We start from the raw sequence: 26,886 nt of genomic DNA on the forward strand, positions 1-26,886 counted from the left end.
AGACATGAACAACAACAATAGACTGCATGTTGACAGTAAAATATATGAACACCATTCAATCCTGTCATGTGTTCAAATGAAGATGAAAACCAAAATAAAAAAAAATCAATGAAATCTAAAGATTGAGTCTAGTCCTCTTACTTAGAAAAAAATATAACCTGTAGTGTCATGGCAACCATGTACGGTCAATAAGTGAAATGTGAGTCGTTAAATTGAATTGATGATTGTTGATGAATCAGGGTTTCACAGCTGTGTGCAATTATTAATGCAAATATTCATATATTTAGTTGCAGAACAAACTGCAATCCTTCTGCCTCTAGTCCTGCTGGGACGCATCACCAAAGGGACGTTTGTCTGCTGTGTTGGTCTTTGTTCGGCTTTTGTTGTGAGTATAAATTGGATGAAAGGAACAAAGATCCGCAAGAGTGGAGCCATATTTTATTGCTCTGGCTTATACTGACAAGTAAATATAACAATTACTGCCTAGCTCAAACCAATCTGAGCTTTAAGGAATAGCTAAACATTTTGGGAAATACAATTATCTTTGATGAGCATTAGACAAGAAGATTGATACTACTCTCATATTTGTCAATGAAATTACAACCAGCTAGCTCGATTGGTATGAGCACTGTAAATAAGAAAATAACACGTCTAAAGCTCTCTAATTAACACATTATAAGTTAAATATTAATTTAGTCCATAACTTTAATTGTATCGTGCTTCTCATTCAATTCTGGGCAAGAATTAAATAAATATACTGCAGCAAAAAGTAATGGAAAAGAAGTTGACACTTCCAGCATCTGAAATAGTATTAAACAAACTTAAGAACTTGACAAAATCTAGGGACAAAAAGAACAGATAAAGAGACCAAGCTGAAACATTAAGAAGCCCTATTCATTTTGTCTTGCATGACATGTCTTTCTCTGAGGCTCATGTGAAAAGAACATCTGCAGATTTAGTGGAGTGCAGTTGAAGAGGATAGTGCAGTCTGGATGTGTGTTCAGGTATGAACAACCAACCGTTTTTATTCCTAAATACTGCAGCTTGGTCAATACCCCTCAGCATCAGGGACACACAGAGGACCCCTTTAGTGAAAGGGAAGATAAACAGACTTTGAATGCAGAGTGTAAGGATCTGTTGAGAGACTAGTGTTTTTGTTCAGTATCAAACTAACAGTTCAATATTTTGTCACCTGAGTTGAGTGTTTTTGACTCAGTAGTAACACCACAAGTCAAGTTAACATCGTTTTTGTTTCTTCAATCTAATTTGAGACGGAAGTTTATTTTTTGAAAAGACACTATCAAAAATTGACACCTGTTGACACTAACTGAGTGGAGAGTGTGAATGTGTTGCAAAAACAATGATGATAAGATGGAATATATCATTCAATATGGTGTCAAATTTTACACTGCTCGAAAAAATGAAAAGAACACTTTGAAAACACATCAGATCTCAATCTGTGGAAAGAAAAAAATGTTGGATATCTATTCTGATATGGATAATTTAATATCTTGGGCATGAAAGGATGACACATCCTTTGATGGAAATAAAGGTTTCAGCCTACAGAGTGCTTGATTTCAAAGACACCGTGAAAGTCAAAGTGAAAAGATGATGTGGCAGGCTAGTCCATTTTGCCAAAATTCCATTTCTGCAACTCAAAATGATTCTCAATATCTTGTGTGACCCCCACGTGCTTGTATGACAACGTCGCGGCATGCTCCTAATGAGACAACGGATGGTGTCTTGTGGGATGTCCTCCCAGATCGGTTTAAGGGCATCAGGGAGCTCCTGTAAAGTCTGAGGAGCAACCTGGCGGCGTCTGATGGACATAAACATATTGTCCCAGAAGTGTTCTATCGGGTTTAGGTCAGGTGATCGCGAGGGCCATTCAAGTGCATGAATTCCTTCATCCTCAGATACTACCTGCTATGGGCGGACTGGGGGAAAAAAGTGGCCCGGGAGTTACTGTCCCGCCTATCTAATACACGACACGACGTGTATTAGGTGACGATGACACGACACAACGTGTAATAGGTGACGATGTGTCACGATGCTGCGAGAGAAAAGAAGACTACAGTGGCACTTGGCGGATCGTGTGTGTGTGTGTGAGGGTGTGGTGTGGTGTGGAAAGTGCATAACAAAACAATAAGTTAGGTAATAAAACCTAAAGTAACTCTGCGGCCCTGGTGCATTAAAGTCACATGGGAATAAAAAGCAATTTCAGTATACCCCTTTAAAGGATTTACGTGTTGGTGGCATGCTCTTAAATCACTCTCAAAAACATCTTTGTCTCTGAGCGAGAGACGCAACGTCCCCTTGGTAACGGGCCGCACAGAAAGAATGAAAAAAAAAAGACGAAGAAGAAAAATCAAGGCCGGTTTTGTTTTGAAAAATGACCGGATACATCCGTCTGTGCGTCTGAGCCTCTCACTCTTGACACATGTCAGATGCTACGCGATAACGTTGCCCCAAAAATGAAACTTAAATGTACATTTCAAGTCTGCCGGAGTGCCGGTGTTCTGGAATAAAATAAAAGCAGAATGTCTTGAAATTGCCAAAAAGCTCTGAAAACCTGTGTGGAAACCACGAGTGTGAATACAGATTGCAAGGAGTAGTATAAAACTCAGTCAGTGATTCTTCAACTTTAAGTTTTAAAGTCAATTTAACATGTTCTGTGAAGCACAGAATGGAGTCGTTGCCGGCGATGTCAGAGGGACGGCTGGCGGGTAATGGAGGTGGGCCGGTCCCAACCCCGTCGGCCCACCGTGGATCTTCCCAGTATCCCCTATGGCCAGTAAACCCCTGCTGCTTGCATACTTTCTACTATCAGAATGACCTCCAGCAGGCCACTTATGTGAATGTCTCTGCCCAGATAATCAGAAAAAACCTTCATGAAGGTGGTATTAGAAACTTTTATTTCCATCAAAAGATGTGGCGTCCTTTCGTTCCCAAGACATTAAACTGTCCATATCAGTATATGTATCCAGTGGATTTATGACTCATGTTGCTGAACATGCTTCTGTCTCCTACAATTGTAACAGAAAATAGGCGATTTAGCATTACAGTCGCAGTAAACCACACATTACTGCAATAATATCGTCTGAACTCATAAGGCGCTTTAAAATAACCCATTGGGAACATGTTTGGAAACTCAACCATAGGGGATGTGTGGTACATCAGACAAAAACAGTTGGAAACCACTACTCCAATATCACGGAGAAACAGAAGATGACACCATACATGGACAAACAAAACCTTCCATTTTGTGATTTGATTCATCTTGACCTCAAGGTTTAGCAGCCATTTATACAGTTTGGTCTAGTTTTTCTCACAGCTGGATTCCATCTCTTGTATGCTCTGAGACTTTATTCGCTTAAAACGATCAATAACATGGTTCTTTCCTTTAAAACCGTCGCCTAAACCTTCCTCTTGTGTTAGCCTTCTAGTGCCATCTACTATGTTAGCGGGTCGGTGGCGACCCGTGTCTTAAATAAGCTGTAAAATACACTAAAAACAATTTTCTATCATCCAATGTGTTTCTCATCTCTTAATTACCTTGTTAGGCTTCCTTATCCATAAAAATATTGGTTTTATTGATTTCAGTTTTGGCTCTAATTATTTCTTTATGATCTTATTTTTTATAACTGGGTCAAAACCGATCCTAACAACACAAAGGTAACAATTTCAACCAAAGCATTTTATAATTTAGTGAAACTTCTTTTTTGGTATTTTGTTGAAATAGAGGTTACTGACAAAGTCAAAAAAGCCTTGATGCGATAAACACATTTTATGTGGTTCTTTTAAGCCTTTAAAAACTAAAACGGGTTGGTGCCAACCCTAAAACAAGACGAAGGTTAAGAAACTCAGATGAATCCTTTTTTTTCGCTGTCAAACAACAAGACCCTGGCATACAGTGGGGTGTTGTGTGCAATTCATTATACCTGTTATTTTGCTTCTGCTTCCGGATTATTCATCTGCTTGTTACAGTGAAAAAGGTGGGAATATTGACATTAATGACACAAAAAAAAACAGTTTACCTTATTTACTCAAAAAGATATATGCTTACATTTTTCCAATATATTGGCAACATTGCTGTCTGTCTGTCTGTCTATATATAGTTATGCCATTCAGTAAATTTTCTGGCAATTTATCCAATTCATTTTAATAAAATGCACTGCTGCGTCGACAGCTGCAGCAACATGATGCACCTGTGTGAGATGGGCCAAGTTGTGCTATAGATGTGCACTGAATTGAATTTCAAATAGAAAAAGCTGCAGCTCATTATCGTGTCAAGTTGGCCACCGTTTACCGTGTCAATGACAGCCAATGTGATGCCATGGATATTGAAATCTTGAATTTGAGCTTGATTTTAATACAAAAATTGAAAATCTCCAGAGAGAGCGTTTCATATAGGGAACTGTAAACTATAAATAATTGACAACATTACACAGTCGGCACAGTGATGTAGCCCCCCTGTGGAATTTAATTTCAGCCACCCCTGCAGGTGAAGCATTTTTGGGAAACAATTACTATTTAGCATTAGTAAAGGATGAGTAAACAATGGATTCATCATTCATAAAGCATTGTCTCAACATGAACACTCATTAGTAATTCATAAACATATTTATAAATGTTTTATTCTTGATTAATAAGGTTGACTATTATGCATTTAATACTTAATACATTATGGATTCCTTATTTGTAAATAAAGTAGTATATATTACAAACCAATTAAGGATTCATAGAAGATGCACTAATTGTTAACGTGTGCTTTATGAACATGTTTCAATACTGCAATTCATAAATAATTTAGTTACGAGTCGTTAGTTAAGTATAAGTTAAGTATTGTGTGTGACCCATCTGAAGGGAGGACTATGCTTTACAAAGCACTAATAAATGACATTGAATGGCCATCAGTGTTTTAAAAAGCGAACACAAGTATCTTCTCAACAATAAAGGGAAATATAGACACAACATGAAGAGATAAAGAACATCGATATGATTGTGATGGAGCGATGCCAGTTGAATGCTTTATAAATGATGAATTAAGTGTTTATTCATGCTTTATTAATGCTAAAAAGTTATTATAAAGTGTTACCAAAACAATGTAATGCCCAGCACTATGCCATCAGTGATTTTGATATATTATAGACTATATAAAATGTAGTTTATGAACTAACACTTATATTGTATTGAATATTCATTAAATAACTATTTCAAAGGATTGTTAAATGTATGATCATTTTAAATATATATTTTGTAAATCTCATGCACCCCCTGGAGTGCCTTCCCGGAACTCCGATGTGATAACCACTGCCCCACGGGATAATTCAAATGTTCTTATTAGAAAATTATGAATATCTGACTGCACAAGGAGTTCCCACTGCTCTACTCAGACTGTGATGTCTTCAGTGTGTTGGTGTGTGTTTGTGTGTGACCCTGTGGCAGCGCATGAAGACAGAGGAGATGTCCGCGTCACGCTGACGCAGTCCGTGGAGCGCGTTGTTTCTCCTCGCACCGCAGCGTTGCGTCTTTGTCGGCAGTCTGCAACCTGCGGTCACGGCAGACACTGATCAAACAGCGGGAACACAACAGACACACTAACGGTTCGAAAGATGTCTGGGGTAACTGGGAGTTTGGATTGCGAGGATTGTTTATCTCCGGCTCATATGGCCAACACCACGGAGTTACAACCGCACTCCGTTGTGGATGATGACGATGAACTTCTGAGATACATCTGGAGAGAGTACTTACACCCCAAGCAGTATGAATGGGTTCTCATTGTGGCTTATATTATTGTCTTCTTCGTCTCACTCATTGGAAACTCGTTGGGTGAGTTGTATATTTTATGTCTTTTTTTATTTCCATTCATGCGTAATCAGTACTTTGGACAACTTTTTGAGACTGTGCCTGAGCATTATGATGCTGCAGGGAAAAGAGCGCCTGATGCCACAGTGATGAAAAATATAAGGTAGTCCAGTTTTTCTTTTGATGTTAACTTGAACATCATTTTGATGTGCTCTTGAGCATCAGTGCTGGAGCATGATGAAGGATACATGAGAGTGTGTCTCTCAGTGCAGCTTGAAATGCTCAGAATTGGACAACAGATGTGTTTGAAGATACAGATTGTGCAAATTATATATCATTTTTTTCACACTGTGAATGGCCATATATTGCTTTACAAGGGGGAATTGCTTACTTGTTGCCATCGTAACTCACCATACTGTCATTTCTGTGTCAATTTGATCTTATCTGTTCTCAATCATTTGTTCTTATTGGACTTTTATTGCTGTTTGTAGTTTTCTGTTTTTGAGAAAGCAGCAAACTCACACTCATGAGAAACATACAATAAGCAGGAGCAATTACCAATTAACTAAAAGAGGATTTAAAGTGTTATGTAGCTGCTTCTTCAACTTGTATTACCACTGCTTCAAATGTATATGGTAGCAAATTATTAGGCTATTTTACTGTAATTTTGTTATTATTTTGTCATTTTTGTAGCGAGGCACCGGTGGTGGTCCCCTCTAATGTGACAGTTATTACAACCTGCTCTTTTTGATCCATCTCACTCTCAAAATCTCATGGATTTTTTTTTAGCAAATGTGTGTTGTTCATCTGACTGCAGGATCCCTCCCTCCCTCTTATATCAACTGAAGTTTTTCTTCACTGGAACTATTTGCTTGATCTATAATATCTTTTGTCATAATTTCGGTCTCCGCAAACATGCAGAGCAAATGTATCTCTGTAAAGAACATACAATAAAGAAAAGAGAACAATGTTTTAATAATCTTTCTCAGTTTGCAAAAATAAGTGTATTTTCAGATTGTGAGACAGAGACAGCGATGTATGTGAGAGTACACACGTTAATTAAACGATACCTGTAGAAAATACAGTGCATGTTTAAGTCATGCAGTGTTTGGTTGACGTATATCAAGTCAATACAGTAGTTTGTCAATCTTATTTTCCCTATTGTTATGCCACACCATTTAGTTCAACCACTTTTTAAAAGGAAAACCTCATTCAAAGATTCTAACTAATAATGGTTTGGAAAATAAAAGCTAAATGATTTAAAAGACCTCCTGTCAGTCAAGTAACTGCTTGAAAGGAGTCAGACAAAAAGAAAGTGACCTTTTTTTTTTACAGCTGTTTGTTCATCAGTATTGCCATTTTAACACATGCTAAATGTCAAATGCCGCAGACAACTCAATCATCCATCCTGCCACACAGCTCAGTCCCCCAAGGCTTAGCATGTGTGTGAGATGCCCCACATCGTCATAGGTGTGCACTGAATTCCAAAATAGAAAAAGCTGCAGCTCATTATTGTGTCAAGTTGGCCACCATTTACTGTGTCAATGACAGCCAATGTGATTGTCCTAAAAATGCTGAAATCGTAGCACCATTTGAGCTTAATTTCAAATTGAAATCTTCAGAGAGAGTGGTTGATATAGGGTATATCAAAATATGACATTTTGTACGGTCAGCAGCCATATACCCTCAGGCAGTGGTTCTCCACCTTTTTTCAATAATGAGACTGTGGGAAAAAATGTTTAGTTAAGTATCCCCTCACCAGACAAAGCAGTTTGGGTTGAAAAAAGTAAAAATACACAGCCCTGTGCCATCAGTGTCTGAATGTAATGTATTCTATACTAAATCAGTTAGTGAACTTACACTTATTTTGAATTGAATAATTATAAAATAACTATTTTTCAACTATTTCCCCATTTGAGAACCACTGCCTTACGGCATATTTAAATGATATTCTAAGAAAATCATTAATATCTGCACAAGGAGTTCCCAGGCTTCAACCAATCCAATGTGTTTTCCCATTTCTTCGAGAGGGGTAGGTCGGTGAAGACTGGAGGAAATGTCAGTGTCACGCTGACACGGTCCGTGTGGCACGATGTTATTATCCCCTCTAATGTGACAGCTGGTACAACATGCTAAATTTAATCCCTCTCAATCTTTACTCCTCGTGGCTTTTAGTGCGAATTAGTGTTGTTCATCTGACTGCAGGATCCCTCCATCTTTTATCATCTGAAGTTTTTCTTGCTCGATCAATAATACCTTTCATCATAATTGCTGTCTCAGCAAACATGCAGAGAAAATGTATCTTGTTAATTTAAGCCAGGCAACAGTCATCTGGGTAATTGCATGTGCATGCTCCTCTTCAGAAGGGGGAAAAGTCCACCACAGATTTCATGATCTTTAAACATAACAATGGCAAATACACTCAGAAAAAGAGCGTCTCTTTTCTTCACGGAGGAGTAGGAAATGATCGTGACTATCTGATGAATTTAAGCCCAGAATGATGGTAAAGTCCAATGGTGTGTTCCTATTCAAAGTGTAGCAAATATTCACAACACTTCCTGTTGTGAACGCAGCATAACGCCGCTTCCACTGGTTGGACTAGAGTCACATGAGCATTGCAAAACTTTAAACAAGTTAAATGCGTCAGTGTTGGGAAAATGTATCGGCTAATTTGAAGAGCCTCATCACCAATAATGCAATAATATACAAATTAATATATACTTCCGCATGCATGTGTCATGTACAATATGAGTGTATATACATGTGTGTGTGTGTGTGTATTGCCTGATAATAGGAGTTTGAGTATGGGCGGATATGTATTATTCATAATCAGAAATTCAATCAAGCAGTGAAAATAAATTGGGTGTGACTCTCTGTATTCTTCTTATCACTAGTCCACCTTCATCACGTTCTACAATAATGATATGTATGGTGTACTAATAACACTGTCATATAATTATGAATGCTTTCAACACATCCGTAAGTTTCTTAAGGGCTAAATAAATGTTACGGACATTGGGATGTAAAGTGCTTAAATTTAATTTGAACATTTACTTGTTGAATGTACTGTTAGCAGCGTCTCCGCATCGCTGACACAATCATGTACCATTTTCAAAAAAGCGCAAGGTTGTGATCCACTCTGAGAGATAGTCTATGCATACAGTATGTACATACACTCTCCGCCGTGACCGGCTCTAGGTCGGCTTGGAAAGGCTCGGGGCGAAGGTGGCGACCGTGCCCAGACCTTGCCGCTTCCCGGGGCCGTGGACTATGTGCTTAAGGTGCCTTCTCTCCCCGCCAAGAAGGGACTGTCCTGAACCGCGTCGCATCGACAGGGCGGGGATTGGTCCACATAAAGGGTGTCCGGGGTCTGCGGTGAGAATGTGATGGATATCATGACATTTTAATATGGTATAACTTCACACCTGGATGAACACAATTTAAAGCTTTAAAGCAAATACATTCCATTCAATTCATTTTTCTAAAGTAAGTACTTTATTTCCAGATGAATATTTTTCAAAAGCTTTGTTGTGTATTTTAATTTTGAATTCAGCCCTTATTATACTGTAAACGAGAATGTTTATGTTATATTAGATTACTGAGATTACAACAATAAATTAGTGTTGCAAAAAAGAGAGCTGCATTGGGTGAAATCAGATATTTGTGAATCCATCACTTTGTGTGATATTTAACATTAGTTTCCAAATATATTATCACAAATTTAGATTAAAGAGGAAAAGAGTCAACATTTCGAGCAGCCACTAGATCACAAACTGTTAATAATGAAGACAACTTCAGATAAGTAACATGATCTTCTCCCCCCCCAAAAAAAACCTCAAATTAGTAAAAGTTATGCCAAAACAAAAACAAAAAAAACATGTTATGACCGGGCGTGGTGGGGCAGAGTCTCAGGAGCAGAGGAGACCAAACTCAAAAAGTTACAAAACAAGGAAAAGACTGAGATGAGAAACCAGAAACACCAGACAACTATCAACTACACCTCGGAGGTGGTGTACACACATTGGAGAAAAAGAAGACATTCCTACAGCTGACAAGGAAAAGACACAGACTAACTATGCAGGGAAAGGCAAGCAATGAGCCACAGGTGCAAACAATGAGGGCGAGGCTTTACAATCACACAGGGGAACTGCACACGAGGAGGGAGGAGTCTGGAACGAGGACAGGTGAAGGGGAATAAACAATCAGGAAACACTGGGAAGACACGGCCATAGAAAACACAGAGTGCGATCCTGCATTCACATCAAAAGCGTTGCGAGCAGCATTAAACACCAGGGAAGTTAGAGATAACAAGACTGGAGGATTTGTAGTCCAAAAAATTCTGATGATAAAAAGTGTGGGTGCCGTTGGACTAATCCTTGTGGTGATACTAGAGAAACATTTGTCAGAAACCTTTTTATTAATTACTTGTCACAATTTGATATTGATCCTTTTTTTTTGTACCTTTTCAGTTTGCTAACATGTAAATATGCAGTCAGACATGCTGTCAGTCAGAATTCTATTGACAAACGATTAAAGTAATAAACCAGACAGCTGTAGAGATGCTGTGCCTGTCAAAGGGTTTTGGGATGTGCACACTCTCCACTCTGCTGGTCCTGGACCTGAAATGACACTGGTGCAAACTTACCATTGAGAGGACTTAAATAAAGGGGCCAACAACAGGCAGGGCAAAGATTGAGGATCATTAATCTGCTCCATCAAGGCAGAGGCATGCCTCAGCCCTGTTATATTTCAGAGTTTGACTGCAGAAAGAGAAGTGGTTGACAGTGTTGCTACAAACTGACCCTCAAATATCGACTTCTGACGTACTTTACTGCTGATTTAGCAGTTAGCTTTGTAGACCTGAAGGTTGATGACAGGGGAAAACAAATCTTCAACCAAAAAATGTTTTGGTGCCCCCGAGTGCAAGAAATGCACTTTACAGAAAAACAAAGCAGTGCTTTTCTTGTGCTGTTGAAGAAGTCTTAATCTCATGTTGCTTCTACGGTGTATCGACGAGGGAATGGGAAAGTGCCGAAAGAGTTCACCTCAACGTCTTCACAGACTATTGGCTAAATAAGAGTTTATAGTAGTACATTACAATTTATATTGAAATGTGTTAATGTATTTTTTTCTGCTATTTATGTACTCTAAACTGCTTTTGTAATATATGGTGCTATAAACTAATATCTATTTTGATTATTATAGCTATCAGTATTGATATATAGTATTGATAACTTAAAAACAACTTATTTATCAACTTCTCAGCACACATGACAGAACTCTTACAAGAAGAGAATGAATGAACAGCTTCTCCGCATGAGACTGCAACACTGAAGCTCAAGGACTTTAATGCTACACAAAGCAGCTTAACATACAATATATTCCTGAGTAGCTCCCAGCATCTGAACTACAGTGAGCAGTGTGTAGTGCACATACTAACTTGCTGTGGTTAGGACATTGTACCTTGTCTTTCTTATGGCAGACATTTAAACTTGTCATCACAGGAAGAGCAGGTTTACCTCATTACAAATGGTGCATTTCATCTATAACAGTAATACCAAAGGACACAATACATAATAGTCCTACTTCTTAGTCATTTTATAGATGCAGGATATAAACCTATATATGTGTATGTATCCATAAATTACAGAAATTTCATCCAGGAAATGTCAGCTTGAAGGAATACTGGAGAATCCTTCTGTCCTCCAGGGACTACATTAATGTGTAGTTTCATAGTTCTGAAAGTTTTGTCTGTTTTTGTGAAAACGCCTGCAGCAGCTTGGTGCCTCTAGCAGCCTGGGGAGCTGGAAGGGAGACAGCATCCAACCTCAATACTGTAGTTTATCAAAACTGTTGATGACGTGCAGACAGAATGTTTGTCTATATTGCAACGCATGCTATTAATATCACTTTTTTAGTTTGTAGTGACTGTAGATCATTGCAGATTCAGTGTTTGAATCATGGCATTGTAAAAGCTTATCTCATTGCCAATGCTGATCAGATAAGGGTATGCTAAAAATATATATATTTTCACCAGACTTTATCTTGTCTTTGACATTGTGTGTAGTTAAAATCACAGTCTGGCCAAAGAAAAAGAATGTACCCAAAAGAAATTATGAACATAAGTAACACTGCGTCTCAAAGCATTCGATCAACGGCAATGATTAAACAAAGCACTGTACACAGAGATTAACTAAATATTCCAATACATGTAAATGAAAGAGGACAGGGCCAGTGCCTTGTAGAGCACCGGTTCACTCGTCTCAGTGCTGTTTTTGATTAATATATTCTTCGAAATTGAGCCACATTATTAGCCTCACAATTTCGGTTTGTCACAACGCAGTAGGACAAGCTGTACTTATTAGCAATGGTACATTGTGTAATTCCACGCTGCTTCAGTTTCTAATAGCGCATCTTTTGGTTGCCAACTAAATATACACATTACATAAAACATTTCACAAAATACCACATGAACTAAGAATTGGTAACAATACAGACTAAGTCTGGATCAGGCTGGACAAAGGTTGTGTAACAAGGTACTCCACCACTGCCTGCATTCTGTGTAGAAGATTGCCTGCACTACAAATCAGCTCAGACAAATTGAGCCCAGTCCCGGAAAACACATCTATATGGTATATTTAAAATGTCATCTGTACTGGGGGATACTATCTGAAGCAACTGTCATGCAGCGTACAGATCCAGGAGTGGTAGTTAGACACCCATTAAATAGGGGCGTTCTTACCCCAAGAAGGCTCTTCTGTCTCTCGACAGCCCACGCTGGCTGGTCTCTGTCCTCTGGCTTGCATCAGCTCTCTGGCAATGAAGTGATTTTCACTCTTCCACACACTACATTTAATATTATCATACAGTTTAACTGTAAGATTAGTTTCTTTGGGTGCCACTTAGGTCAGCTTCTGACCATATTTTTGTTAGGTTTGTGAGTTAACATTTTTTTCTGGTTTGTGAGTCAATATTTTTAAGTTACTCAACTGCACACAGGACTCAAGTATAGGGTGCAATAAACACATAAACACAATACCTTAACAATACAGTTTTTGTCAGTTGCAAGAAAGTGATATGCTTCACGGTCATAATAAATTAAACAAGACACTTCCAATTTTAGCTTTACAAACACAACACAGAGATAGCAAAATGATTTAACATATACATTTTAAAATAAATGTATCATTGTCTGACTGCTTATGTTTCTTCTATGGCTGCAACTAACGATTATTTTAATAATCGATTAACACTTGACATTCTCTCGTTGTTGGTCTGATGATAAATATCAAATAATCTTTGTGTGTGACTCTTAAACCATTGACACTGGAATAGATGTATTTCTCATGACATTTGTGATGCAGCTGCAAAACTGTTGATAATTTCCTTCTAGGAATGAGAAAACACTTTACTGTGACAATCTCAGCATTTAATGTCACACCAACACGTTCACATTTAATTATCTGTTTTTACACATTTCTGATTTATTCATATTTTGCAACAGAAACAAATATGCAAACTGGATTACCGTGGATTTTTTGTTCAATGTCTATGATTGACAGCATGCCTTCAAGACGGTGGTCGCAAACAGTAAAATAGCCTGCAGCCATGTGATACATATTTGTCTTAATTGAGTCCTTGGGCAGTCTTTGATTGTGCATCATTTTCAGTTTGTTTTGCAGTGTTGAAAAACCGGCACATGCGCACCGTGACCAACTACTTCATCGTGAATCTCTCCTTTGCCGATGTCTTGGTCACCATCATTTGCCTGCCTGCGAGTCTTGTGGTAGACATCACAGAGACGTGGTTCTTTGGAAACACTCTTTGCAAAATTGTGCCTTACCTGCAGGTAAGAGTATGACTTTGACAAACATGATTGTAGAAATCTTGACCTTATTCAAATCACTTTACTGATGAAAAAATATGATTATGTGTGTTGTGAAGTGGTTCATGGTTCAGCCAATGCTACAAAGTAAACAAATCAAACAAATGGGGGACATGCAGACAGGCTTCAAAGGCTGTGCTTGGATTCTTTGTGAAAAGTGAGGCAAAAGAGATCACGCAAACTAAGCAGAGCGGGGGAGAAGGAGGGCACGTCCAACTGGGAAGAGGCCCCGGGGAAGACCCAGGACACGCTGGAGGGATTATATCTCCCGGCTGGCCTGGGAACGTCTCGGGGTCCCCCAGAACGAGCTGGAAAATGTTGCGGGTGAGAGGGAAGCCTGGGTCGGTCTGCTGGGTGTGCTGCCACCGCGACCCGACCCCGGATAAGCGGCGGAAAATGGATGGATGGATGGGAGAAGGAGGGGTAAGGACAAAAGCCAAGACCTCTGTTTCTATTATTATATATCTTTTTTTATTTTACAAAGAAATCTTGTTTAACATCCCATGAGATGTGCACTGGGTGAGACATTTCATTGCCTAATATAGTGATTTTATTCCTCTGGCAAGTGTTTAGCTTTTTGGAAATTCCTTTGCAGCATCCTCCCCACTGTGCTTAAGCATCTGCCCAAAAAGAACTGCAGGCCTCATTCATGTTTAAAGTGAACCAACATTCTGCACTATCCTGCACAATCTCCCATATCCTACACACTCAACAATATATTCAGTGAATCGCTCCACCATATCCAATAGTACAGTGCCATATACACAACATGTTATGATTTACAGCTGTAAACCAAACAACTATGGTTACTCAATTTATTCCAGAAATACAGACACATTTTTCTGCAAGTTTACCACATAAATCCAATCCATTGGACAGAAATCACATTTACGTTACATCATATCATGCTCGCACAAACGCACAATGCCACATGGTTAACGCTGTAAAAAAAAAAGCAGCTCAAAGAGGACTTTCTGATGTAACCTTACATGCAGTGTGCAAAATCCCAGATGGCCATCGGGGGTTCCCCTTATCGGGCTGAAGACGTATATATTCAATATGCAACGTGGTCTGCAGGATTTCATGGATGCAAGCCAAAGGCAATTAACAGTTCCCATCACTTGTCTCTCTCAAACATGACACACTGACGCACACAGTGACAGTGTTCATGGTCTATCACAATTCAATCACAGCGAACATGCTATCATAAAAACTGAGGCTGTATTAGTCTGACCATGATTTTAAAAGTCATTGTAATAGTGACAGTAGTAAGTGACAAATGCATGATTGTTCCACAGACCCTGAAAATTTTGCCGTTGAGGCTTTAAGAGGATCATACGGATATTTGCCACATTAGTTATTTAACAAATGTAACAAAGCAATGTCAGATGTATGAAGTCAATGTTTACTTTTGTTTCATACTGGACATAACTTTCATCGCAGTGCAACTGGTTTTAAGGAGTGTTTCATCTAATCAGATTTTTTCTCTCCTGTGTCTCTGTCAGCGAAGCAGTTTGAGCAGGTAAAGATAAAAGCACACAAGGAGTGGACGTTGTGTTTGATTGTAATTGACTTCAGATAATCAGATCTTTAGTTGAGCTGGGCGCATTCTTTGACGTACCAGGCCTGCGTAATTGTCGTGGACATATATGATTGGTCAGTGGCCCAGCATGACCATTAAAATGCCGCTGTGATTGGTCAGTGTGTCAACAGAAAGCCATTGGGTTCTTACACAGCACAAGAAGAATTCAGACTGAAACGAGAAAGGTTATGATATGTTTAGTGTTTTGCTTGTTTGAACACTTAATGGCTGAAGGAGAAGAACCAGACTTGGTGGGGGATTTACTTTATGCCTTTCTCATGGAGGGTTGGACATGTTTTGGCATTGACAATACTAACTGAAGCACACAGATAAACTGAACAACCACGTCATTGAACTGTGTTAACAAAGAGAGGCAGATGGACTTTGTCTTTAATATGTGAACAGCATCGGTTGAGTGAACAGCTTTTTCTGCTTTTTGTGTTTTTTTTTTTCACACTGCTTGGCTCTTTGTTAGGTCCTGCCTCCAGAGAGCTAAGCTAAGCTAGCTCACGGCGTGGAGGTGTTGGGAGAGCGTTTGCTGCCAGATCTGTAACTTGCTTTGGCTATTGAGATAAAAGCGTCAGCTAAATGAAGTGTAATGTAATGTTTTCCAAGCCACCAGGTGGCATCATGCCGGTGGTCGTGCCAGTGGTGTGGCTGGCTGAGAGACTATGCAGAGAGAACACCTGGGGGCTGCAGAGAGGTGTGGTTGGATTTAATATTACAGTTTTTCACAATTGCTAACACACATTTTTCAAAACAATAACAGCTTTTTCAAAACTTGCTTACAGAAAACTGAAAACCTCACACACAAAAAGCTAAACTTGACACTCCCTGCATTTTTTAAAATTTTTAAAAATTTTTTTGTGGGGCTTTAACTTTGAAGGCGATAATTTACTTCTGCCCTCGGGCTTCCGGAACATGGACTATTTGCCGACTTGAGCCAGACGCGAAAGCACGTATCGTTCAGTAGTTTCTGTCCTTAACGAGCCCCGCGCAAGCGAGTTGCCTCTCAAAGCTTCTCAAGCGGTCAAATCAGCTCGCGCTGCAAGCTCAGCGGATCCGGATTAAACATTAATCGCGCATGCGCAAAGCCGCCGCTGATACCTGTCAGCTGTCCTTCACATCTCCACCTCATTCAACCAGACGTCAGTGCACTTGTTCAAGCCAACACAGACTGGACTTTCCTCACCGAGGAAGAAAAACTGAACTGAACTGAAAACATGAAAAGCACTTATTGCTTTTGTATAAAGTTAATTAATTGTTGGTCTTTAACATCTTTAAGGTAAACAACAAACTGAATATGGACCAAATAAGGAGTGGCTTGTCCCTCACTGGGACCCTTACTACTGAACAGTACCTGTAAAGAATATATATATATATATATATATATATATATATATATATATATATATATATATATATATATATATATATATATATGACATTTGTCCTTCCACACGTTGCATTCAAGGTACCTATGGTTTGCAGAAACACACAATGCCAACATTCAGCCTCCATATTACACCTCATGGCACTGCATTAGCGGCACAATTGAAGTCCTTCTTGGCCCTTCTTGTTTCCTGTTGTGTGTTTTTCTGCGCTGTGCTCTAAGTGCATAAAACCAGGAGAATTTTTTTCTCACAGATGTATTCCCACTTAGAAATTATTCCAGGTCACCATGCATCTCATGTGATATTCTGCAGGGTTTTCATTGCTGGAGTGCTATATTGTCTCAAAGAGGATCATCGCATAACTGATCCCTGAGAGAAATTACAAAACAGGAAACTGTGTAAGGAAACATTGTAAAATTGCAGCTATAAAGTTTAAGTATTTGGTTTGTAGATGCAATTTAATATTGTAGTAAACAAGGAAACATCTATTGTTGTTTCATTTGTTTATACAGGAGGTGTGGATGTGTTGTGGAAATGCTGCTTGTGATCACACCGTGCTTATATTTTCTCAAATATCTGACCAGTTTTATAATCAGATATCTGTGGACGGTGTGATAAAATGTGGACATGCATTAACAATATATGATGTAATGTATGATATCACCTGATTTATCGTTTAAGTCCTCTCTATTAAAGAAAAGGATCACAGCCCAGCCAGCATGTCACATGTCAAAGGATCACTAGTGTGCCTACAGACTGGCGGCTCTTGATCGACAGATCTAAAGCAGCGGGCCTAGAGGCTGGTTCTCTCTCTATAGTGTCTATGTTTGCATCACACTCAGCCAGGCAAAGCCCACTTAAACAACATGCCTCAGACAGGATTTTCTTTGGGGGTTGTCCTGACTTTACGTGTATGTTGAACCTATTTCATTGTAAATCCACAAAACAATCATGAGAATGGTGTGGGATCCTCTTATTACGTCTAAATAATGCAATCAAATACAAATATAAAGCAGAAGATACCGATTCATTTATTGACTGAATAAACTGTTCCAGAAAAGCTTTTTTCTTCTTCAAATATATATTCATATAAACTTGATTCCAAGCGGTCTAGGGGAGCTGTGCCTGGTGGAATATCAATCTTAAATCCACCAGCAGATCATCAGCTCAGGCTAGCATTATTGATATATTATCTGTTTTTGTTCCTTAAAAAAAATGTGGTTGATAGACAGGAAAGAGATGGCGATAGATAGGAGACACTACGCCATGAAAAAGATTGCTCAGATTTAGCTTTTATTTTCATATCACCTTTCTTCTCTCCCTCACATTGTGATGTATATCAGCTAATTCCTATAAAAATGAACTATTGCTATTGTATGGTTTATATATTCTCCTTTTTTTAATAAAAGGGCCATCACCATTTTCATCAGACTCAGCGTTTAACTCCATCATTAATTTTAAGGCTATAATACCAACTTTAACGTCAATCTGCTATTGATGTTCTGTCAGACAGAGAACAATTATTTGAGGATTTGTCCTTTTATAGATGGAGGAAATGATTGAAAAAAGATGATTTAGCTCACTGCAGGCATCCTGAGGCTGAACATTTCAAAGTGATGGACCTGAGTATTTCAAACATGACATGAACACAGATCTTTATCTCGCTGATGAATTTGGTAGTACTGCTGTGAACCAATTTGACTCATTGAGATTCCTGGAAACAACCTTTTGCAACACGCTGAAATTGGATGAAAGCTTCTCTAAAATAGGACATTTTAATGCGTCAACATGCCACTTTCAAGTCGATCCAATTTCACAAATCCAAAATTGACATATTGCTTCATTTATACCAAAAACCGCCTTCACCGAAGTCTCCTTAATAGCAGCGCAGTAGTGTGTAACGGACCATTGCCAATCTGTGATCCGCACGCATCAACCCGCATGTAAACCGCAGATTAATTACACAGTAAGGAGACCCATCACAGTGAGAAATAAACTTTTGATTGATGATTGTTCAATAAAATATACGATCAGGTCATCAATATTTATCCTTTTGTCGGCACCGATCTCTGATAATGTTAAATTGTAAACAATCAATCCATATTTAAATTGACAGGAAAAGAACCGGTAAGGTTGGCAGCACCGGTAATGGCCAATGAACAAAGGTTCTGTTCAGCATTATGATGCGTTCAGGCTCTATTTAGTGAAAATTACTATTGGGTGGAGGTTAATTATAACGTTATCATGATGTGTTTACCTGTAATCTCGAACATTTTTGTGTTACATAGATATATTGATGTATACATTGTATAGACATACACCTATTTACAATACATTTAGGAGTTTATAATATATAATTACTACTAATAACACGATTTCTTTTAATCCATAAAAATACTATTACTTTCTAATAATTTTATTTGTGTATTACCAAGAAAAAAACACTGTCATGACAAATTAACAGGATAACATGTATTGTATAATGTTTGGTGGTTTACATTAACTTGAGAGCAGTTTAAATTATTTTCAGGACGGATGGAGCCTCAGCAACTATAATCAAACAGCAAAGCTATCTGCCAATGTGGATCGTCAAGGACTTAAATAAAAAGTTAGATTTTCTGCCATTTTACTTTCGTGTTGATCCGATCCGTGACTCCAATCTAGGATACAAAGCATCACTACAAGACAGATGTGTAATTCAACTCGTAGTTACAAGGAAAGAGACGCAGGGGATTGTAAGACTTAACTGACTGCTGCAAACTCACTCTGGGACTTCACATTGCTGGTTTGATGACCATAACGCCATTACCACTGGACTAACTCAGTGTGTGTGCGTGACCTCCACAGTGGTTTAATCCTGTCTCTGTAAATTTGGTGAATACAATTGATTGCTATCTGGATCTGCCTTGGTAATGAAAACAATGAACTCAGTCCTTTAGGTGTTATATGCATGTGGTGAGTGTTTGACCTGATGCCACCAACAAAGGCCAGATTGAAATGTTGTATTGCAAAGATAATAAAGGATGTTTTATCATTGAGCCTTTTTAAACTCTGAATATGTGTCTGTTGGAACTCTTGCAGATAAAATGTGTGATGATTAAAGCCTGAAAAGTAAACATTGTTATATCTGCTTCACCTTTGCCACGGCCACTGACAAACCATACTTTTTTTACTTGCTTTGGTTTCTCATCATATTTGAATACCTCGGGTATGCTCTGATGCAACTGTCTATAAAAAGCAAATCTCCAGCTACTACACATTACGTTGTAAAAATAAATACATTATGTTTCTCATAAATGTTTACTATTGTTCATAACCTCTCCAGAGTATATCAATTTCAATAAAGAGGTGCATGTATAATGTGTCACAGTTGCAAACCACTTTCTCTGAAAGTAGGGAAAATAATGTGTTATTCTAACTGGTGTGTCTTTTCTTTTTTTTCTGCAGACCATCTCTGTTTCTGTATCAGTCTTAACACTAAGTTGTATTGCCCAAGACCGTTGGTATGCTATCTGCCACCCACTGATGTTCAAGAGCACAGCCAAGAGGGCTCGCAAGAGCATTGTTGTCATCTGGGTGGTGTCGTGCATCATCATGATCCCTCAGGCCATTGTGATGGAGAGCAGCCGCCTGGTGCCAGAACTAACAAACAAGACCAGCCTTTTCACAGTGTGCGATGAACACTGGGGAGGTTAGTTTACCCAAATTAAAAACGCTTAAACTGACACCGAAACCGAATGTCTTTAAAATGAAAGATCGGAGGGATTACATTTACATACATTTGCTATTTGTTCAAAGGGATGCAACCCTCCAAAGAGCATTATTTACCCTGTGCCTTACAATCAGTGTCTGTTTCAGATCTCCTCTAGTTGATGTTTGATACTGAATTGATGAGCCAAACATCGTTCAGGGTACTAATAAAATCGGATGGATGACTGTTGCTGCAGATCAGATAAGATAGTCACAGTGTGTCTCTGATTTGTGTCCTACAAAAAGGAAGAGGAGAACCTTGCAAAGAGAGAACGCTTTGTAACCCTCTCACCTCATGTTACATAATTGAGATAGTCCATTGATTTTAAATCAATAAAATATTTAATGCTTTCTTCATTGACATGAAGGGGAAAGTCAATATTTAAATGTGTAAATAAAATTTGGCACAGCAGGCCTGTCATTATTTGTATTCCTCCACATACTGAAATTATGCACATGTGACTGTCATAAATTAAGGGAGATACTTGCTACTTAGAGAATGGGAAAGTGCCGTATTTGTATCGCCTCTTCAAAACCAAAAAAAAAATCAATAGCAAGCGTTTTAGGTATGGATTAAACCAGTGGTTCTCAAACTTTTTTTTGTCATGCCCGACTTTGGAGGGAGAAAAAAGTCTATGCCCCAACACAAACAAATTGCCTACCGTGGCTGCAATTTTGCACTCAATATATTTTTAAGATAAGAACAATAATGTGCACCCTGTGCAAAACAAAACAAAATGAGTGCAGATATGTGAGCCATCATATTGTATTGAGTTGCTGTAATGAGCTGCTTTCCTCTACAAATCTTTTAAAAACGGGGTTGTAGATTTGATACGGCCGCTCTCAATTTTATGCTCAATGTTGAGCTTGATCTGTATTTTGTTTTGAGAGATGCACCAGCAGTAAAGTTGACCTCACAGAGATCTAATTAATAAAGTACATATCTATCTATCTCACGGAGATTGGCTTTTGGTATTTTGTACTTTTATACCATGAAAAGGTCTCATGTAGCTCAGAGGGAGAGTGGTCGTCCTAAAACCACAAGGTAGCCGGTTTGATCCCTGGTCCTCTCATGGTTTGCATGTTGAAGTGGCCTTGAGCAAGACACTAAAACCCCAGTGCTTTACAGCAGCACAGTGCTCCTTGAATACAAAGGATGGGTAAAATGCAGAGAATAATTTATCCACTGCGAGATTAATAAAGGATAATATATATATATATATATATATATATATATATATATATATATATATATATATATATATATATATATATATATATATTAGCTTCACACCGCCCTTTTCTTTTCCTCCGCCGGGCCGTTACCGGCACATCATCAACCTCACGCCCGCGGCCAGCGGGTCTTCAGACCGGCCCTGTTACCAACTTCACACCGCCCTTTTCTTTTTCTCTGCAAAGTTTAGAAATTCAAATGTGCTTAAATCCAGCGGGAAAGCAAGAAAACAATAACACAAGCACACAATTATAAACGTGTTTGTAATAAACAAAACTAAAATGTGTGTATAAGCAACGTATATGCATATAATCATTTGTAATACGTTGCTCACAGACGCATTTGTAATATGTCAAACACCGACGTAATCAGGGAGAAAATACGTTCCTATAGTCAACGTAATTGAGGATGCAGTTTAGTTCTGGGGGAATGTAATTTGTAGGAGACAGGGTTGCCAAATCTGTATCTGTCAATTGCCCTCTGCCTGACCAGTCACTCGTCCAATTCTTCCGAATCTCCCCCTTAGATCTCAACAAATCACAGACTGGCATGAAGACTCTGATCCGATCCTATAACTCACTTTAGTAATGGCTTGTCTCCCGGCCCTCCGCCCGCTAATCCTGTCTGTTATCAAGTCTACGCCCTCCTCAGCCGCTGAAACACTCATCCACGCTTTCATCACTTCTTGACTAGACCACTGCAACTGCATCCTATACGGCACATCCACCAAAACCATCAACAAAACTAAAATACATCTAGAGCGCTCCAATATCCCACTGGAGATCACATCACTCCAGCCCTTCAAAAGCTCCAAAGACTACCATTCAAGATTCTCCTCCTCACCTGCAAAGCCCTTCACAACCCTGAGCCCTACAAACTATCCCGACTTTTTTATGACATTTTATGACACACTTTTTACTTTTTTATACTGTGACCTTTTATAACATTTATATCAAAAGAAAACATAAACTGAGCTGTAAATATGTGCTAATCACTTCCAGCTGAAAGTAATGACGAAAGTAAATATTCTGCTGACCCTCACTGGATGCGACTATGAATCAAACTGGTGAGAAAATATGACCCTCAATACGTAACAAACGCTTCAGTTCTTCACAAACTTTATGTTTCAAAAACCAATCCATTTTCTGTCACCACATCCAAAGGAACGTGAGCTAGCCGGTCTCAACCTGATGATGTGTCATGATTGGCTTGGAGTTAATACATTGTGACAGTAACATTTTGCCTTTTTAATTCGTATATTTTTATTTTTGTAAATTCTTGAGTAGATTTATAAATGAATATATCAAATAAAATATGTGCTGGTCAGTGATCTGTTATCCTCCTTTCTTTCTAAAAGATGCATTTTTAAAATCTGGACATAAAGTTTCATTTATAAAATGGCTGAAATTCAGAGTCTTCGGTTAGACATGAGAAGCCTGCTCTTGATCACCTGAATCTAAAATTAAAGACACATTGTATGAAAAAGTACTGCTTATTATGAGTGATAAATCTACCCCAGTATCATTGTATACGCAGAGCGACAATGACATAACAACAATAACGGAATGTCACTATTATAGGATCAGTCACTATCCAGATTTTTCTTTTCCTTCAACAGCTGACATCTACCCAAAAGTGTATCACACCTGTTTCTTCATTGTCACATACTTTGCACCCTTATGCCTCATGGTCCTGGCGTATATCCAGATATGTCACAAGCTGTGGTGTCAACAGGTGGGTTTTCCAGCGCTTCATATCTTATACATCAGTTCTTTTGCAAATATAGTTTTCAATGACTGATGTAAGCACCCATTAAATTAACAGATTCCTGGAAGCACATCAGTGGTGCAAAGGAAATGGAGGTCGATCCAGTGCTCAGCTCCGGCTTCAGGAGAGCCTGTGAGGGTCAGAACCAGCACGGTTTGTGCTGAAATCAAACAGGTCCGAGCCCGGCGGAAGACGGCTCGCATGCTGATTGTGGTGCTCTTTGTTTTTGCCCTGTGCTACCTGCCCATCAGCGTACTCAACGTCATGAAAAGGTAAATATCTCCAGCTCTGCTGCCTCAAAGATCAAAAGCTATTCAAATGAATATGCTCTGATGGGTTTTTCCATTTGAAGCTAACCTTAGTAGTTTCCTGTTGAATATTGACTCACACTCTGACATGTCGCTTCTTTTCTTTTTTAAGCAATGCTGAATTAGAATAATGTGCAATATAGTAAAGCATTAAAATAATTCAAAATGTATCTTGAACTGATACATTTCACACTTTACCTGCAGAGTGTTTGGGACTTTCAAGAAAACAGATGACAGAGAAACAGTGTATGCATGGTTCACCTTCTCACATTGGCTCATATATGCCAACAGTGCAGCAAATCCCATCATCTACAATTTCCTCAGTGGTAAGTTTGTAACCTGCGTCATTTAAACCAGTCGTGTGAGCTCATTACTGCCCACTAGTGGACAGTTGGGCCACAACAGTACAGCTCACAGGCTTAAAATCCATACGATATATGTTGTGTATATATTAGGGCTGGGCAAAGTTGAAAAAAATTAACTGATTAGTCGCATGGTTTTTCGGCGGTTAATCGCATTATGCGGCAAATTCAATAATGAAAGAAAAAGTAGTGTATTGCATGCTTTTATTTTAAAGTAATGTTATCAGAACAATATGACAGGCACTCTAGAGCAACAGCAAGTTAACATAGATACATACATAGTTTATATATATATATATATATATATATATCCAATCTGTGTTGACCTGAACAAGTGCGCTGAACATCTTCTGATGTGTGGTAAGTTCTTCTCTTTATGAGAAGAGTAAAGATCCCGAAATAATACTGACTTAAAGTGCTCTGTCATAGTGGATCAGACCGCGGGGTCAGGAGCTTTTCGCATACGCAATTAACTTTCAATCCGGTAGACTGCCCGCCTGTGAGTGCTTTGTGAGGCGAAGCTGCTCGCTGCTGCACTCGCTGCTCGTTGAGAACTGAAACTACAAAACAATATGTGTTTTTACGTCAGGCTCAATTCACCAACACTGCCTATCGGCGAGGCTACGGAAGCGCGCGGGCGCACCTACATACATCGCCTTCAAAGTAAAAGCAGTGTCGCCGTATTTGCATTCATGGCGTTTATCTTATTTATTTATTTTTCATGTTTGATTGACCTCACGCGAACCGGACTGGGAGAGCCGTAAGACGCCGAGGTCTGAACTTCGCCGTCTGGAGAGATTTAGACATTTACATCGTTGAAGGAGTGCCAGATTAACGTAAAACTAATGCGTTAATCTGCCCAGCCCTAGCGTATACAAATATAAACTTACAGTGATTAGATGTTTATGGCCGTGATAATGACATATGCTATCTCAGCTCTTGTATATTTCTCTCACCCCACCCCACGAATGAATGGTTTCTGGGAAAATTTTGTCTTTCTGTTTTTCAACCAGGGAAGTTCCGTGGGGAGTTCAAAGCAGCCTTTTCTTGCAATGGTCAAAATCAGACCCAGAGGACGAGGCCCAGAGTGAGCACCGACAGTCGGAAGTCACTGTCAACTCAAGTCAACATGGACAATGTGTCGCGAATATCGGATCACATAGTGTAGTCTCAATCCAGGTGGGGAATTCTGCTTCCTCATTCATCTTGTAGGTTGATATTAAAATGTGACATTTGAATGGAGAAAAAAGTTTTAAATTTATTTTCACAAGGACACTTTAGAGCACCAACCATCATGTTTTATGAAGAACTCTTTTACAGAATCCTAAACATAGAAGGAGATGGCAATCAATTGTCACTCACTGAAACTGGACACCATTTGAATGGCAGTATTTTAACTCATATTGTATATATTTTAGGTTAAGGAACATTTTGATTGCACGTTGATGCCTTTATTTAATTTTAAATTTCATATTTTGACTGTAAGTGGCCAAAGGCTAAAATTAGGAGTATTTATTTACATTTATATATTTTGTGGTTTAATGTTTTGGGTTTTTACAACAAGAGAAGAGGTGCGACAGAAAATATGTTTTAAAACTACCTCTACGTCATTAGCAGATGTCCATCTTCAGTCATGCCCTTTTTGTTCTGTGCACAAATAGTTTGGGAATGATGCTTCAACGCCATGAACATTGATCAGATTTCTAAATACCATAATGATACACGCATTAATGGATCTTATTATGTTCCATTATAGCTGCAAACTAGAAATACTTTAGTCATTCACGTCTATTGACAGCTTCAGAGCCAAGGACACGCTGTCCTGTCAGAAAAACAGTGGCTGTCATGACAACTAAGTAATTTTATACTAATACCAACATCTTCATTCAATAAAAGTTACAAAAGAAAGTGCTTCTGAAAGTGTATTAGTGATAGAAATCATGTTAGAAATCAAGCATGTACTCTCACAAAAGCTTTGGCTTGTCAAGTACTTCATTACAGCTTGGCTAAGGCTTCTAACTCATCAATACGTATGATTAATTCAATTCAATTATCAATATGTGGATATAATAATGAAGTGGGTAAAGGTATACATAGAAAAAAAAGCTAAACAGTCCTGTGAGTTCAGAAGATTACATGGTTTTACTGTAATTCAGCTTTTAAAACCGGGAAACGCGGTTGTTCATGATATTCAGGATCTACACAAAATCTCTCTCTCTCTCTCTCTCTCTCTCTCTCTCTCTCTCTCTCTCTCTCTCTCTCTATATATATATATATATATATATTTATGATATTAATATCTTGCCAAGCACATTTGACACATACTATATTGTGGCCCTAAATCAATATCAATATCAAATCTTATCTGCCACTGAGCAGTTGGGGGTTAAGGGCCTTGCTAAATACAGTATCAAGCAATGTTCTTTCACTTTCTCCTTTAAAATACATCCTCTTTGCCAAGGCCTGCAATGGCAATGTTCCAGTCTCGAGAAAATGTTTATCTTTTATGATAATTATTGGTTGTTTGGAAGAACAGTGATACAGCGTATTGAATTTTCATCTGTTTGAGACATCCTGAGAGGATAACCGCACCACATTTCAGAGAACAGCAACCACTCAACCAGCACATACGTTGAATTATTCAAATCATGTTTGTAATTGCAGCTTATACACTTGCATGTGGGTGCAATTATTTTGTTAAAGCAAATTCAAAGTACATTTTTAAACATAAATTCTGAAAAAAAGTTAGCCATGCATATAGTGTTTACACATTAAAACATTAACCTCAAATAAGTA

General features: G+C 38.6%; 1 protein-coding gene across 1 annotated transcript; it reads left to right on the forward strand.

Annotated features, from left to right (window-relative positions):
- Positions 1-5,615: 5,615 nt before the first annotated feature.
- hcrtr2 (hypocretin (orexin) receptor 2) lies at positions 5,616-25,258 on the forward strand. The gene is made up of 7 exons (XM_068568573.1): positions 5,616-5,832; positions 13,479-13,657; positions 20,117-20,360; positions 23,272-23,387; positions 23,478-23,692; positions 23,933-24,054; positions 25,104-25,258. Exons 1-7 carry the CDS (start codon positions 5,616-5,618, stop codon positions 25,256-25,258), a joined length of 1,248 nt encoding a protein of 415 aa, XP_068424674.1.
- Positions 25,259-26,886: the final 1,628 nt, after the last annotated feature.

Source organism: Clinocottus analis, unplaced genomic scaffold (assembly GCF_023055335.1).
Source record: "Clinocottus analis isolate CAN_PGR_092001 unplaced genomic scaffold, fCliAna1.0.p SCAF_8, whole genome shotgun sequence".
In the NCBI taxonomy this organism is placed as follows: Eukaryota; Metazoa; Chordata; class Actinopteri; order Perciformes; family Cottidae; genus Clinocottus; species Clinocottus analis.